We start from the raw sequence: 16,529 nt of genomic DNA on the forward strand, positions 1-16,529 counted from the left end.
GGTTAGGAAACCAGTTAAATGTGGAAATTGAGCACATAAATACTAATGATAATGGGAGTGAGGTTTCTCACATTGGAGAAGGGAGTCACATCCAGGGAAAGCTGGGAAATGAGAGAAACCTGAGGTGTTGCTTTGCAAGGCATTTGTGTCAACTCATAATTTTAAAATCTATTTCTTTTTTTAAGTTTATTATTTTTAAAAAAGATTTCTTTATGCATACAAGAACTGGGGTACAGGTCAGAAGTATGGGGAGGTGAGAGGATTCACCAGAGACAGAGTGGGGAACAGAACAGGCAGACTGACTGAAGCACACTACTGAAGGGAGCAGCTAGTGAGACAGAGAGGTCTGCTAAGCCATGTGGGTTGCTCCCTGGCTGCCAGGGATCGAACCCATGCTGCAGTGGCTGCGGATATCTTCACAGGTTGTGTCTTAACACCTTGCACCACCAGGGAGGGCCTTAAAATCTATCTCTATACACAGATATGCAGAAAGGGCCAAACGCTTTTATGCATGTGGGCATAGATTTCCTGTCTGCAAAGCCTGCAGCATCTGAACAGCAACTGCTTTCCAAAATGAATGAACAATCAAGCATAGGTGCCGGCCTTGACTTCTAAATCCCATCTTCCACTAAATGGAAAATTGACTTCAGGGCTGGGAAAATTTAACATGATCCTGGAACGCGCCAGATTATTTGGGCACAAGAAGCAAGCGCTCAAAGAAGGCAGCGTCACATCAAAAGGACAGAGGAGTCAGTTCGACGGGGCTCCAGTGGGCCAAATCTGGGACAACACATTAAAATAAATAATGATATGAATGATTATTTCTTATTGAATGAAATAGTGATTCATGAGTCATGCTGACACAAACACAAAATGAATAAGTAGTGGGGGAGAAGGGAAAGCACCTCCTCACAACCGGATGCCGAGCATACTGTAATCAGAGCGCTGGTTAATTCAGGCAGGAGTCAGCAATGGATACTGAGGAATATCTCTTCAAAAATAGTTATCAATTAAAAGGAAAAACTTGTGGTGAGGAAATCTGGCAGGCACTACCTCCACCAGCTGACCAGGGTTAACATCATCGTGGGTGGGTCAGGTCAACATGGCATCTCCTGCTGTGATACACTGAGAAAAGTCCAGCATCTTCCCATGGGGTCCCTTGCAAAAGGTTGCTGCTTCTGTATCTGAACGCCGGGAAACCTTGGACAGACCCAGGCTCCAGGACATGCTACAGAATGAAAGACTTGTACTCTTTGAGACTGTATAGGTCATGGAGACAGGACAAGACTGAGGAAATGCTTTAGAAAAAGACCAGTTCCGAAAAAAAGAATAACGAAAAGGGGACTACTCTAGAGAGAAAGAGGCTAATGGAGCAAATATGAAAAAAAAAAGGAAAAAGGAAAAAGAAAGAAAGAAGGGCAAGTGGAGCCTCTAGGTGGAGGGGATGCTCTTGCACTTTGGTTTTTAACTTCTATTTATTTAAAAATGAATTTTAAAAAAGCTTTGCATGTATTCGTGAAAACTTTTTGTGTAAATGTATATCGTCTACATACATATTTATATACACGTGGGTATACATGTATCTAGAAGCTCATGCCCCAATCCAGACTGATGAAGTCAGAAAGTGGGGGCTGGATACTCAGGTATACGGATCAAAAAAATCAATTCCCCAGGTGATTCCAGTGTGGAGCCGAATGTGAGAACCCGCACTGCAGTTCGGTGTTCCAGGTGATCCCCCTTGGAGCCTGCTGGGCGCGGACTCCTCATCCCGCTGCGGAGCGGCGGGCGGAGGTGCCGGGCGGGAGACGCGAGCAGGTGGTCCAGGCCCCGCCCCCCGCCCCGCCCCGCCCCGCCCCGCCCCGTGCGGCCCCAGGTGCAGGCGGCGACGGGCCGGGCGGCGGGGGGCCCAGCGCGTCAGCCATGGACGCCGTGCCCTTCTTCCTGCGCGCCCCTCAGGCCGAGGTGCTGGAGGACGTGCTGCGGGAGCAGTTCGGGCCGCTACCCCAGCTGGCCGCCATCTGCCGGCTGCGGCGGCTGTCCTCGGGCGGCTACTCGTCCACCCAGGACCTGCAGCTGGTGCTGGAGCGCCGGCGCGTCGCCAACGCCAAGGAGCGCGAGCGGGTGAGCCGCCTGCCCCGCCAGCGCCCCCGGCCGCCCGGGCTCGGCCAGCGGGACCCCGCCCCGGAGGGCCCCGAGCCCGGAACCCGCCGCACCCGGAGGCGACGTGGACCCCCGAGGCCGGGCTCGCGTCCGGGTTTGGGAGAAGCCGCTCGTTCCGGGCGGCCGCCTTCCCGCTCCTCCCCGGCTGCCGGCCCGCGCGGAGGTGGGGCGGTGGCGCAGAGCGCGCCCCTCAGCACGCGGAGCCCGGCCGCCCCGGCTGATGCTTTTTCAAAGCCCCGCGCGGCGAGCGGCCCTGAGATCTCGCGGCCGTCTCTGCTGAGCCGGGGCTCGCGGCGCCGAGGCTCCTCTCCCCACCCGCCTTTCCTGCGCTTGGCGTCGCCGCTGGGAGCACAAGGGCGAGGGGCAGACCCCTTAGCGGAGTTACCCTTTTTTCCCCCAAATAAGGAAACACACCACCCCTTTGGGCACCCAGGCTCCCCCTCAACTCGCTGTCGAGAGAAAGTGGCTGTCGGGGAGCCGGGCGGGCGCGCGGCCCCTCCCCGGCGCGGCGGCGCGGCGAGCTGTGGTCGGGGCGGCCTCTACCGGTCGCCGGGAGCGCCGCTCGCGAGGCCCGGCCGGGAGGCTTGGCCCGCGGCCGCCCCGCCCCGGCGATCTTTGGCTTCGGCGGCGGCGGAGGGGATCCTGGAGCCCGGAGCGTGGGTGGTGGAACAGGCAGGGAGCGAGCGCACAGCTGGGTCTCGGGGCTGTGCCTGTACACCCCGGGTAGCCCCAGGGAATCGACTAGGACTTTGTCTAGGCCTGGTGAGGAGAAAGACCTAGGAAGAGAAGACTGACTGGAAAAATGGGGGGGAGGGGGGATTTCAAGAGTGGAGAAGTATGGTTTTAACGGGCACTAGACCCTTTATGAAAGTAACTTTTGATGTGAGGTGGCCGTCAAACTAGATTCTGATCCAATACTGTGCTATTTTAAGTGGACCCTTCCACCAGCAAGGAATTGCTTTCTGTAGAAAACTGGTCCTGGTTTTATTTTTTTTTTTAAAGATTTATTTATTTATGCATACAAGAGCTGGGGTACAGGCCAGGGATGCGGGGTGGGGGGCGGGGGCAGAGGTGAGAGGATTCACCAGAGACAGATCAGGGAACAGAAAAGGCAGACTGACTGAAATACACTGCTGAGGGGAGTCAGGAGAGGTTTGCCTCGACATGTGGGTTTCTCCCTGGCCGGACTGGCATCGAACTAGTGCTGCAGAGGCTGGGGATTGCTTCAAAGTGTGGTGCTTAACCCCTTGCGTCACCAGGGAGGCCCTGGTCCTGGTTTTAATCTACCATTTGAAAACTCATGACCTTTATTTTCCTTTATGATGTAAAATTAATGTACCTGGAAAAAAATAGAAAAGACTGGAAACACCCTCAACACAGGTTAACTATAATGAACTATCATCTTGTACATTTTCTTCCAGTTCAGTTTTTCTAGTTGTGTGTGTCCACATAATTTTACAAAACTGTGATGATCCCCTTGGTAATTTTTTTCACTGAACATTAGCAAACAAATTCCTCACATTCTTTAGCATTCTTTCAAAGACCAGCTTTGATTAAGTGATATATTTATTATGATATAATTACACATAAAATATTTCTTCCTGACCTGGCACTCTGTCTGTCATATAAATGGGCCTTCACTTATCCAGTCTTCTACTGTTGAACAAGTATGTTTTTCACAGCTTTGTGCTGGTGCCTAAATCTATTTGCATATCTGATAATTGCTTTAGAATAAAATGGTAGAAGTGGAAATACTGGGACATATATACTCTCATCACTTTTTAAATTTTTTTTTTAAATTTTTATATTGCCCATACAATTGCACCCCCCTTATTTTGACCCCAATCCCTCCTTCCCCCCTGTAGTGTGTCTCTGGTTCATTCTCACCACTTTTGATATAAGATGTCCAACTGCTTTCTAGAAAAGTTTATTCATTTTTATCCCTTCTTGTAAGATTCAGAACTGTTCCCTTTTTATGTTATCCCCAATGCTGGTTATAATTTATAATTAACAAAACAAAAAACAGCTTGCTATGTCAAAAAAGTGGCATCCAATTTCTATTTTAATTTGTAGTTCCTTAATTACAAAGTTCAATGTTTTACATGTATTAGTCATGTATTCTGTGATAGAACTATATCCACCATCTGCTTTGATTTGGAGTGGGAAGGGTTTTAGATATAAGTGAGCCATATGGGTGGGCTTTATGGTATAGTGGGAGAAAGTTCTTCCAGGGTCTGTGTCTCCCAGGGGATGATCATCTGGGAGAGATCTGGGCCTTCAGAACTGAGGATTAGACCCTGGTGAGTTAAAAAAGAATGAGGAGCCTCATTCTACTCCAAGTCTGGCCAACAGGCAGTCTCTCTGGACTCCACTTGACTCAGCATCATCCACTGAGCTGGGGAAGAGGTTGAAGGGTTATGGCACAGTGCTTGTGTAGGTTTTATTCATTATCAATAAAGTTACCACTTACCGAGGACTTTCTATGCCAGATCAGGAAGAAGTAGTATATGTGTAATTATGTGCCTTAATCACCACTAAAAGCTACACAGTGGATAGTCTTTACTCTGCAGGAAAACAAAAATATTCTTCACTCTGCAGGCCTTGGTGATGTTAAGTATCCCTCACATTCTCCTAAAACTGGTCAGTGCTGGAGCTGGTGTGTATTGACTCAGTCTTTAGCCACTACTCCATTACATGCAGAGAAGAAAAGAAGGTCAAGGTGATCACTGTCACCCCTTGCAGCCCATCTACCCACAGTGTCCAGTTTATGCCACTCCTCTTCTTTCCTGGAGCAACATTACCAGTGGGGCAATGAAGCTTGGGTTCCCAGTCCAGACAAGAGCTGTGGAAGTGACCGTCACAACCCCCTTCTATGGTTTGGGGGATGTCTGTATAAATTAGCCTCTCTGTGTCACTGTTCCTTTTTGTTTTACAGATAAAAAATCTCAACCGTGGTTTTGCCAAACTGAAGGCACTTGTACCATTTCTTCCCCAAAGTAGGAAGCCTAGCAAAGTTGATATACTAAAAGGTGCAACTGAGTACATACAAATTCTCAGTGATGTTTTGGGAGGAACCAATGATTCTGAGGTAAAGGTTTAAGAACTTAGAATGATGTCCACCATTCATTGTGCCCTTTCTATGTGCCAGGCAATTTGTGTATATGTTCCAGTTAGTTTACAATAATACCCTGAGCTATTTCTGATCCCCATTTTACATAGGAGGAAACAAAATTACAGGAAAAGGCCATGCAGCTAAAAAAATGTCAGGACAGTTTAAATCCAGGTCTGCATGAGCTTTGGAGTCAAGTTCTGGATCACTATGTATGGCAGGTCCTTGAGTTAAGTTGTTTCATTCAACATCATTTTTGTTATAATGTTGATGAGAAAGAAAGTGATTTCCAGCTGGGGCTACTGTCTGTGGAGTTTGCTTCTCTTCCCAGTGTCTGTTTGGGTTTCCTCCCTGGCCCTGAAGGTGGTGTGTTAGGGTCCTTGAACATGTGTCAGTTGTTCCCATTGCAGTGGGTGTGGGTGTTGGTGTACCCTGGTAGGAAGGGTCTCGTGTCCAGGGTAGGTTCCTCCTTGCACCCTGAGTTGCTAGGATAAGCTCTAGGCACCCCAACCCTGAATTGAAATAAGCAGGTTGGAAAATGAACACAAATGATTGTTTCATATTAGCAGTGAAGACTAGGGGTCTTTATTTAGAAATTAGGTGATTTTGTTTTTTTGTGATCGTAAACATACTGTAGAAACTTAAATCTTACATATATCAATTGGTTTGTGGAAAAATTGGTTTCATTGTACATGGTTCACTTAAAATCACAGTTTCCAAGACTCTATATATGACCTTAAGTGAGGACTCTCACGTTTACCTCTTGTCACTGTCTGGGGCACCTGGCCCCTAACTGCTGAATCTCTAATAGGATCTTGACAGTTGGGGCATGAGAAGAGGCTTCCATAAACATAGTCTATGTGGTAGTCTCCCTCTCTGATGTGGTTTCCCAGGATACACATCTGCCAGGACACTGGAAGGAGGAGGCATTTCTTTCCCTGAAGGATACTGTGGGAGAGCTTAGCAGTGGCCTGATGAGACTAGTCTCATGGGGTTTGTGACCATTCAGTGGACACAGAAATGAATGGTGTGCTCTGAAAACTGTCATGCACCATAGTGTCACCACCATTATAAGGATGCATAGCTCAGAGTGTCTCTTAGGCAGTGGAAGGTATGGACTGGTTTTATGAGCTCCTTCTGTGATGAGGCAAACCTTGAAGGCCTGAAAAGGACTTAGTAATTAGAGGTAAGCTAGAGTGAAAAGGCATTAGCAGTAACACTGATAAGGAGGAACCATTAGAGAGGAGAAGGTAGCAGGTGGGTGGACAAACAAGATAGAGTCCTAGAGTCAAGGACTGGGAATCTGAAGGTGGGAACTAGTGGGAGAAGTGACAGAAGCTGCCTGGTTGCAGGGGTAGGCAACCATGCCCAGCATTTGAGTTGCATCAGCATAGGAACGGACTGGAAGTCCCTCAAGTCAGCTTGAGGGATTTGAGGGTGTTTTGGTACAAATCTGGAGTCTGAGCAAAAGTGCTTTTCAATATTAATTTATTATAAAATATGGGATGTTTTGTGCTGAAATATTTTTAATGCAGTTGCCAGTTGCACAACGTTTTAAGGTTATAGTAGAACAAAATAAGTCTGAGTGATGGTTGCAACTGAAGCATTGCCTATGTCATTGGTTTATTGAAATATATTGATTTAAATGTTCAAAGTCTGAATGTCATGTATGACAACTGAATATGGTTTTTAGAAACAAGATCCAGATCACCAGAGCTATAGCAGCAACACTTCTGAACCACATATATCCCTGGCTAGAGAGCTACTGAGAAACATCAGCCAACATGCCCCCTGCGCTGTGGGCTTGAAGAATGAGGAGGAAGGGCCCTGGACAGCAGGTGGCAGTGGTGAGTTGGCATACACGTGTTGCCAGAAGGCAATGTCTTCCACTGGAGTTACCTCCCCAACCAGGAACCTGGTAGTGTTCCCTGTTAGATGGATTTATAGATATCAAAAAACTCGATATAGTCCTTTAGGCATGTAGCTTTTTTCATGCTAAAAGATGATAGAAACAAGATATTTGTGAAAGCATCTAAGTGAGGAGGTGGAGTTTGCTGCTTTGGAAATCTATTTTCACATTAGTTGGTAAGCACCTTAAAAGGGAAGGCAACTCCTCCAGAATCACCCAGGGTAGACTTAAGCTTATGTTTTTGACCCTAATTCATCAAAAGATTTTGTGGCTACTGAGGGTCTTCAGAAAAGTAAGTAGCCCTCCACACATACGCTACCTGGTGTTGCTGTGCAGAAGGACATGCCCTGCTCACAGGCAAGCTCCTACACACGCGTTTTTAAAATTTTTTATTTGTTTTGGTTTGCGATTATATTTTTTAATATTTTTTTTACATGGTTGTTCACTTTATATAAGGTTTGATTTCTCTCCTCAGGTATTCCCACCACCAAATTACCTATGAACTGTCCACATAGTCTCTTCTGTACATGCATTTTTTAAAAAATAGATCTTGTTGTTAGACAGCATTTAAAAAAAACCCAGAAGAGTTTATTGTAACATCTCTCATTGCTTTGCCACACTTAATGAAGCAAAAGCTGCTGAAGTAGCGGCCTGCTCCTCCAAGTTTAGAAAGTAGAATTTTCACCCTGTGTCTCAGTGTTACACAGTAGAGACCCCTTGTGCTACCGGACAACACTATTGCTATTGAAACAAGAAAGGCTCATGGGAATCCAGAACCAAGCTTAGAGTGATGTGAGGGCTATGGCGGTGTGGAGTTACAGTAATGGTTGGTGGTGGGAGCAGTTTAGGATAGCAGAGTGTTGAGGCTTAAAGCCTGGTTTTATCACTGGCTAGCTGAGTGACCATTGGTGAGTTACTGCATCTCTCAAGTCCTCAGTTTCCCCATTTGTAGAGTGGGAACAGTGAATTTATATAAGATATCTGTGAGGTTCAAATGACATGTCAGTGATGTACTTCACCTGTTGGTTTTCACTAGGACAGTATTAAATCTGCTTGACACAACCACAAAAATCAGTATTGATGGCGAGCAACCCACAATAAGCCACATACATCCTACCTCTGATGCAGTGAGTGTTCTGGGTTTTCTCGCTTGACTCAACAATGCTCCCATTTCTGATTTGTATACTATTTTTTAAGGAATTAATTTTTGTACGCTCAGTATAGAGTTTCATATTCTGGCCACTTGAGAGATAAATCGTCCCTTGTCAGTCAACCCTCGGGAGACAGAATTTCTATTGCTACTATATGAGCTGACAGGGAATGACTAAGAACTCAAGAGTGAAGACATCACCTTAACTGAACCATGAACTTGGCTATGTAAGGTAATAACAGTAATACTTCCACAAATGTAAGCCTTAACATGTACTAGATATTAAAGCAAGAATTTTATTTGTACTTAGTCCTTACTGAATTTTGTCAGGTAGGTGTAACCATGTCATTCTCATAGTGAGCTACCTGGTTATACCTTATTGCTAGTCCTGTTGGGCCTGGGCTGGAGGTGGAACCTAAATGTGAGCAGAGCAGGCTTATGTGTGGCAACACCAACAGGAAGTGTAGACAGGAGGTCCTAGTTTTCCAGGGATAATTGATCCTGGAAATAGGCCATTTATAATAGATCTAAAGTGGGGACAAAAATTTTCTAGTAAGAAACAGAAAAGTTCTGACTGGAACTTTCTTAGAAAAGGGAACAAGACACTTAAATTTTAGTCTTTTAGTTAACCAGGTTTAAGCTGTTGTTGGGAGAATGCGCTAGTTATTATACCCAACACAGAATGACTCATGTATTGGACTTTTTTTATTGCATGTAATCTCTGTGATTTCCAAGATGTGATTTCCAAGATGTGATTTCCAAGGCCTGAATGTAAAGTGCCATTATTGCAGAAGTGCTCCAGGATTTTATCGGTTTTGTCAAGGGTTTTTTGACATTCAAAACATTAACTCTGAAATAATAATCAATTTATAGATGGGTTACAAGTCTAAGTACAGCCCTTCCTGACTCATTTGAGAGTTAGGAAATAGAATAGCAGTTGAGTGCAGGATCTAGAGACAGAATGTTGAGACTTAAAGCCTGGTTTTATCACTGGCTAGCTAGTGACCGTTGGTGAGTTACTGCATGTCTCAAATCCTGATACCCCATCACCTCTAATTACTTTAGTACACATTTCCTCCAAGTGGGGACATTTTCCTCCAAGAACACAGTGCAGTCTCCAGGAAATTTTGGCACTACTACCCCACAATCCACAATCCTTGATCAATTTCACACACTCTCAGTAATGTCCTCTCTAGAGAAGGGACCCAGCTGAGAGTCATGAGTTGCATTTAGTTGTATTTTCTCTCTTTGAAAACAATTCTGGAACAATTCTTTATTCTTTCCATGATTTTTATGACCTTTGTACATTTGAGGATAACAGGCCAATTTTGAGAATGATCCTTGTTTCTAGTTTGTCTATTTAAAGATACACATTTGGAAAATTGTGGAAGTGATGCTGCTTTTACTCAGTGATGCTGCTTTTACTCAGCGATGCTTCTGAGATGGGGTGGATTTTGATTTTTCTCATTACCAAGGTTATTCTCTTTGATCTCTTGCTCAATGTGATGCCTGCCAGACCTTTGGACTTTATAAATAGCCTTTTTCTTTTGTAATTAATATGTATTTTGTTGTGTGTGTGTGTAGGCTTGAAGCTATTTATATAGCCATTACTCATCAAATGTTTTATACTCATTTAACTTAACTTTGAAATAATTATAGATCCATAGGTAGTTGTAAAGATAGTCTGGAGAAGTTCCATATACCCTTTACTCAGTTTCCCCGAAAGGCCATGCCTTATGTAACTCTAGTATAATATCAAAACCAGAAAGTTGATATTGGCACCCTGTGTGTGTTGCTCCATTATTTATCACATGTGTAGATTGTGGCGTCACCACTGCAATCAAGATCCAGTGCTGTTCCATCACCACCAAGCTCTCCCTTCACTGTCACACCTGCCCACTGCCCTCCTCCCTCACTGTCCCTAGCACACGGCAATCACTGATGCTTCCCCCATCTCTCTAATTTATCATTTTGGGAATGTCCTATAAATGGAATCATACAGTAAGCTTTAGAGACTGCCTTTTTGTACTCACTGCAATGTCCCTGAAATGATCTGACTTGCAAAGTATTTGTGGTATTGCTGAATATTAGTTCAGGGGCTAGTTAGTGGTATAGTTAAACTATAGTTAACTATAGTGGTATATTTAGTGGTAGTTTTGCTATTCGCTTATTGTAGAATCTTTTGCTTGTTTCTGTATTTTTTATATCATAGATGCATGGTTTTCTACTTAATGCAGTAGATTTTTTAAAAAGATTTATTTATATAAGAATTGGGGTACAGGCCAGATGTGTGGGAGGGTGAGAGGATTCACCAGAGACAGAGCGGGGAACGGAACAGGCAGACTGACGAAATACACTGCTGAGGGGAGCAGTGGGTGAAACAGGAGAGGTCTGCTCGCCATGTGGGTTGCTCCGAGGCCGGCGGGGATCAAACTGGCACTGCAGAGGCTGTGGACAGCTTCACAACTTCAACTGCCTGCACTACCAGGGAGGCCCTAATGCAGTAGATTTTATCACATCCTATTTCATCATCTATTTTGTTATTAAAATTGTCCTTATTGCGTCCAGTGAAAGCCCCTATAAGGGGACTGTCTTTCCACTTGCTACCATGGTGTTTTGATCACTTTCTTCTTGGTTCATGTTCTAAGCTCCATGTTCTAAGCTCTTGTATTCTCCCAGCTTGGCCCTGGAATCAGCTTTTCATCAGGGACTCTCCGGGTGTAATGCACCCCTGTTTCCCAGTTCTGCACCATCCTCTCCCTGCATGGCTCTTCACACTCCTTTTAGGCTTCGACACCTGTATTAGTTTGCTAGGGTTGCTGTACAAAATAGACAAGCTGAGTGGGTGGCTTTGACAGCTCTGGAGGCTGGAGTCTAAGTTAAGTTGTCGGTGGGTTTGGTTTCTTCTGTGGTCTCTCTCCTTGGCTTGCAGATGGCCTATTCTCTCTCAGACTAGATGGGTACCTATGCTAACAATCTCATTTTAATTCAGGGCCTTTAAAGAGGTGATTATCCCCAAATAGTCAAAGTTAATGAAGGTAAGACTTCAACATATGAATTTGTGTGTGTGGGGAACATAGGTCAGTTCATAACATCCATGACAATCTGCCTCTCCACAAGAACCCCATCCTGACTGACATTCCACTCAACCCCCCACCCTCACCCCTGTGTGATGGCTTCTTGTCCTGCTCTGGCTCGGGATCCCCGTGTCAGGCCTGCTCAAATGGATGCCTGCCTTCCTCAACTTGGACTTCTCCTTCCTGGTCTGGACACCCTCACCCAGCTTGGATTCTGACTCTCTATGCCAGGTCACACTCTACAGCCCTTTTTAACCTAATTGGGCTTTACCACTTTGCACTGGGCCATCTGTGGATGCTTATCTGCTTGGTCTTTGACATCCTGTGCTGGGCCCCTCGTGTATGGATATGCACAAACCTGCTGGACTCCCACACTCAGGCCACCACAGCTCTCCCTACCTCCATGGCTCACCCTACTGCAACTAACAGCATTAACACTGAATTGTCAGGAAGGGGCAGGGAAAGTCATTTTGTTCTTTGAAGTGTCTACTGTGTAATTATCTTTAACTCAGAAATCCTCATTTGTACGTGACGAGCAATTATTCAATATCATGTTTATTGAATTTGTAAGAGCTTGCATTTTACAATCAGGAACCAAGATGGATTAACATAAAAGGGCCAAGGAAGCAAAACTCAGCCTCACCTTTATTTGACAAAAGATTCTCATACAGGCTCAACCAGCTTACCCGAGGGGGTGACTACATAGGGTTTTAAGGATCCTGGCCAGATACCCTAATTGGAGACCCAGAACAGCTGGAGTGGCTCCCTGGACTGGTGCTAATGTACAGAGGGGCTTAGGATTTGGGAGGAAGGTCCACTCCAACTTCAGTTTGCAGGAGTTGGCACTCTCTTCCTGCCCTCAGAGGAAGAAAGGAGTTGAATACTGGTATTGACAGAAGGAGGCTGGGAGTAGGGGTGGGGTTAGAACAATCTGCAAGATCAGCAACATTCTCAAGCAACAAGATCCCAAATGAAGTACATAAGACTGTTGAAGGCAGGAATGGAGGTTCACTTCCTGGGTCAGCAGGTTAGGACCGGGAACCACGTGTAGCCACAGCATCTGGCCTTGGTAGGGACAGGGATTAACATCAAGGGCCAGGTAAGTCTCATTTGGAATTGCGTTTCAAGGTGTAGGAATTTGCTGCTTGTTAGGGGTGAGAGACTCACTACCCACCATTCCTGTGGCTAGAGAGCATTCTTATCACACAAGGCCCTGGATTTTGTTGAGTTGCCTGTGATACTATAGAGACTGTCCTTGGACAAAGACTACCCTCAGTGCCGGGGAGAGATGACTGTTGTGCTGGATCAGAGGGGCTCTGGAAGGACATGGGTGAAAATAAGTGTCTGGTACAGGGTGTATTACTCTCATATGCTTTTAAATTTTGGTATGATATGGAAAAATCTGGATAGAGCTTCTAAGAGGAGAAAGTCTTTGCAGATGGTAGACTTGCATTACCACCTCTCCCGGTTGTGGTGATCTGTGTGAAGCTAATCAGTAGGGACGTTTCTTCTAAAGTCATTTAAGCTGTGAAATGAAATGCTTGACTAGTTGAGTGGACTTGGCCCTGGGAGAGCTCTGAAGCATCTGTCATCTGTCAGTCACCTCACATACCCCCCAGGTGGTGAATTTATGCAACAGCAAAAAATCCACCCCAGTACTGTGGCAGGTGTGGGCTTTTGAGAAGCTGAGCACAGCTTAGGTATGAGGAGTGTAACTACTTTCCACACTGTACTCCACTGTTCATAAAGCCCCAGTGAGATTCTACTCTACCTTTCTTGGGTTCCATTACCTTATGTAACTTTCCCCACTCTTGGGCCAAGGGCTGGATGGTACAGGGGACCTTGCCAGTCACCAGACCACTTCCACATATTAGTTCTAGTCCCTCTGAATAACTACTTCCTGCTATTTCAACTTTCATCTCTGTGTTTGTAGGAAGACTTCCCCACATCATATCTTGCCTCTGGAGTGCTCTGTGAGTAACTGATGAACAGCCATCTAAACTCCAGCCCACTAGAACCCACACATTAATTAATCCCCCTTTCAACAAAATTGGCTTCTTTCAAATGAGAGCCTTGCTATTCAACCTATTGTTAGATTGGGAACTCTTAAAGCTCAGTGAGCGAGGACTTCTAGTTGGGATCTACCTACCTCTGGCTCTGCTCTCCACACACATACTAACCCTTCGCTCAGTGGGTGGATGGCAAATTACATGGGTTAATAGCTCAATTATCCAGCAATACAGCCAACAAGAGGAGTGCACCTGCCTGATTGAAGTTGCTGAGCAGCAAGTTGGGTTTCCATTCCTTAGACCACCTTCTTCTGGGCCTTTGCTTACCTAGACTTATACGCAGTCCATAAGCAATTTTTTTGTGTGTGCATGGGAAGGCTGTTCAATAAACCTATTCTTTTTTTCTTGCAGTAACTTTGGTTTACAACACTGTACATAATCTAGGGGAATAGGTGCACACCTCCTCAAATGTCTACCCTTTGCACATCACACCCACAGCAAAAGCACTCATAGTCCTTTACCCTAGAATTCTGGGCACCATCTCCATTTTGTTACATCTCTCTTCCATTTCCGTACCCCCCCACCCCCCAGTAGCCTCAATTCGCAGGCATATTTCTGTTTTATTTTTTAAATTTTGGTTCAATTTTGTTCCTTTGTTTTATTTATTGGTAGTATACATATGAATGAAATTTGTCTTTCTCCTTCTGACTTATTTCATTTAGCATAATCCTCTCCAGTTCCATCCATGTTGCCACAGATGGTAAGAGTTAATCTTTTTTTTTTATAGCTGAGTAGGATTCCACTGTGTATCTGTACCACGTCTTCTTAGTCCACTGCTCTGTTATTGAGCATGAGCATTTAGGTTGCTTAAATAACTTGGCTATTGTAAACAATGCTGCATAGAAATATATGCATCCCTTTGTATTAGTGTTTTTGCATTCTTCAGGTAGATACTTAGGGGTGGAATTTCTGGATCATGTGGTGTATCTATTTTGAATATTTTGAGGAGCTGCCATATTGCTTTCCATAGAGGCTGGACCAGTCTACATTCCTAGCAGCCATATGAGAGGATTCCTTTTTCTCCACACCCTCACCAGCATTTGTTGTTGCTGGGTTTTTGATTTGGGCCATTGTCATGGCAGTGAGGTGGTGTCTTATTTTGTTTTTAATTTGCATTTCACTAAGTGATGTTGAACATTTTTTTCATGTGCCTGTTAGCCGCCTGTGTCATCTTTGGGGAAATGTCTATTTAGCTCTTCTGCCAATTTTTTTTTTTTTAAGATTTATTTATTTATTTATACAAGCACTGGGTACAGTCAGAAGCGCAGGAGGGTGAGAGAATTCACCAGAGCCAGAGCGGGGAGCAGAGCAGGCAGAAGGACCGAAGTACACTGCTGAGGGGAGCAGCGGGTGGCAGGAGAGGTCTGCGCGCCATGTGGGACCCTCCTCCGGTGGCCGGGGAGCAGACGGCTGAAGACAGCTTCACAACCCAGCACTCAACCGCTGCGCCACCAGGGGAGGCTCACTAAATTTTTTTTTTAAAAGATTTATTTATTTATTTATACAAGCACTGGGTACAGTCAGAAGCGTGGGAGGGTGAGAGAATTCACCAGAGCCAGAGTGGGGAACAGAGCAGGCAGACTGACGAAATACACTGCTGAGGGGAGCAGCAGGCGCGGCAGGAGAGGTCTGCGGCCATGTGGGACCCTCGCACCAGCAGCTGGGGATCTTACCGGCGCTGCAGAGGCTGCGGGCAGCTTCACAGCCCAGCGCTCAACTGCTGCGCCACCGGGAGGCCCTCCAAAGCTAAATTTGAACTAAAGAAAAAAGTTTGATTCACATGTATAATGGAAAGACTTGATCAAAATTAGAAAAAAGTTATTGATACTTTATGCCAGGCACTATTCCTGCCTGTTTATATATTTAACCTATTTAGTTTTTATAACCACCTGTGATATACAAAGAAAGATACTCATTTTACATGTCAACAGCTCAATATCCAATGCGTTGCTATAATGTTGGAATTGGGAACTGTGAGTATATAGTGTTAAACCATTTAGCCATCTTTCTAGCAAGATTGCCCTTAAAATGAAAATAAAAATGGACTAGAAAATAGGTAAGTGTGTGTTTTATATCTTTTTAAGCTAAATTAAAGTATTCAAATGCAGTATTGCATTATTTGTAGTGATAACTTCTGCACTCTAATGTGTAAACTGTCGCTCATGATTTGAGTGACATTTTAGACATGTGTTTGATTTTTATTCGATTTGAGATTTCAGAAAATTAAGAAGACCTGAAATAATCTTACCTTAGCAAAACCACTGAGAGAAATATACTAAAATTCTCCATTTTTTTCCTCTGTAACTCAATTAAGAAAGTATAGGCATATAACATTGGGTTCTATTTTTTTCTTCTATCATTGGCATATTTAGAGGTCACTATATAGTCTTTTTAAATAAATTTTAATGGCCCATGAATTGGGGCAGTTTTCTAATTGTTGGGCATTTGTTTTCAGGGTTTTTTTGTTCTCATAAACATAACCAATGTTTTTAACCCTTTCTGTATTACTTTTTAGGATAGATTTCCAGAAGTAGAATTGCTGAATCATAGGTAGTCTCAGGTAGGTACAATCTAAGGCATGGTACATGGTGCCAATTTACGATATCACTAGCTGTGTAAAAGTGCTGATTTCATACTATCCTTGCCACAAATGGGATCTATTAAAATGATGGAATTTTAATGGGTTAAAATGGTATTTTTAAATTTAAACGCCTGGGGCCTCCCCGGTAGCACAGCGGTTGAGCACTGGGTTGCGAAGCTGCCCACAGCCTCTGCACCACTGGTTCGAGCCCCGGCAGCTGGGTGAGGGTCCCACATGGTATGACAGACCTCTCCTGCCACGCCCACTGCTCCCCTCAGCAGTGTACTTCAGTCCTTCTGCCTGTTCTGCAATCTGCTCTGGCTCTGGTGAATTCTCTCACCCTCCCATGCTTCTGACTGTACCCAGTGCTTATATAAATAAATCTTTAAAAAAAAAAAAAGAAAAGCACCAAGTGTCCCCCTTTAAAAAAATTAATTTAAATGTCTATTAATTTCATTATTAATCATATTCGTG

General features: G+C 44.7%; 1 protein-coding gene across 1 annotated transcript; it reads left to right on the forward strand.

The window, feature by feature from the left end:
* Positions 1-1,920: 1,920 nt before the first annotated feature.
* On the forward strand, positions 1,921-16,028 carry FIGLA (folliculogenesis specific bHLH transcription factor; the record flags this gene model as incomplete). The annotated part of the gene is made up of 4 exons (XM_084235204.1): positions 1,921-2,121; positions 5,096-5,248; positions 6,963-7,187; positions 15,990-16,028. The coding sequence occupies 4 exons, from the start codon at positions 1,921-1,923 to the stop codon at positions 16,026-16,028; spliced, it is 618 nt and encodes a 205-aa protein (XP_084091330.1).
* Between the last annotated feature and the right edge of the window lie 501 nt (positions 16,029-16,529).

Source organism: Talpa europaea (genome assembly GCF_964194135.1).
Source record: "Talpa europaea genome assembly, chromosome: 6".
NCBI lineage: Eukaryota > Metazoa > Chordata > Mammalia > Eulipotyphla > Talpidae > Talpa > Talpa europaea.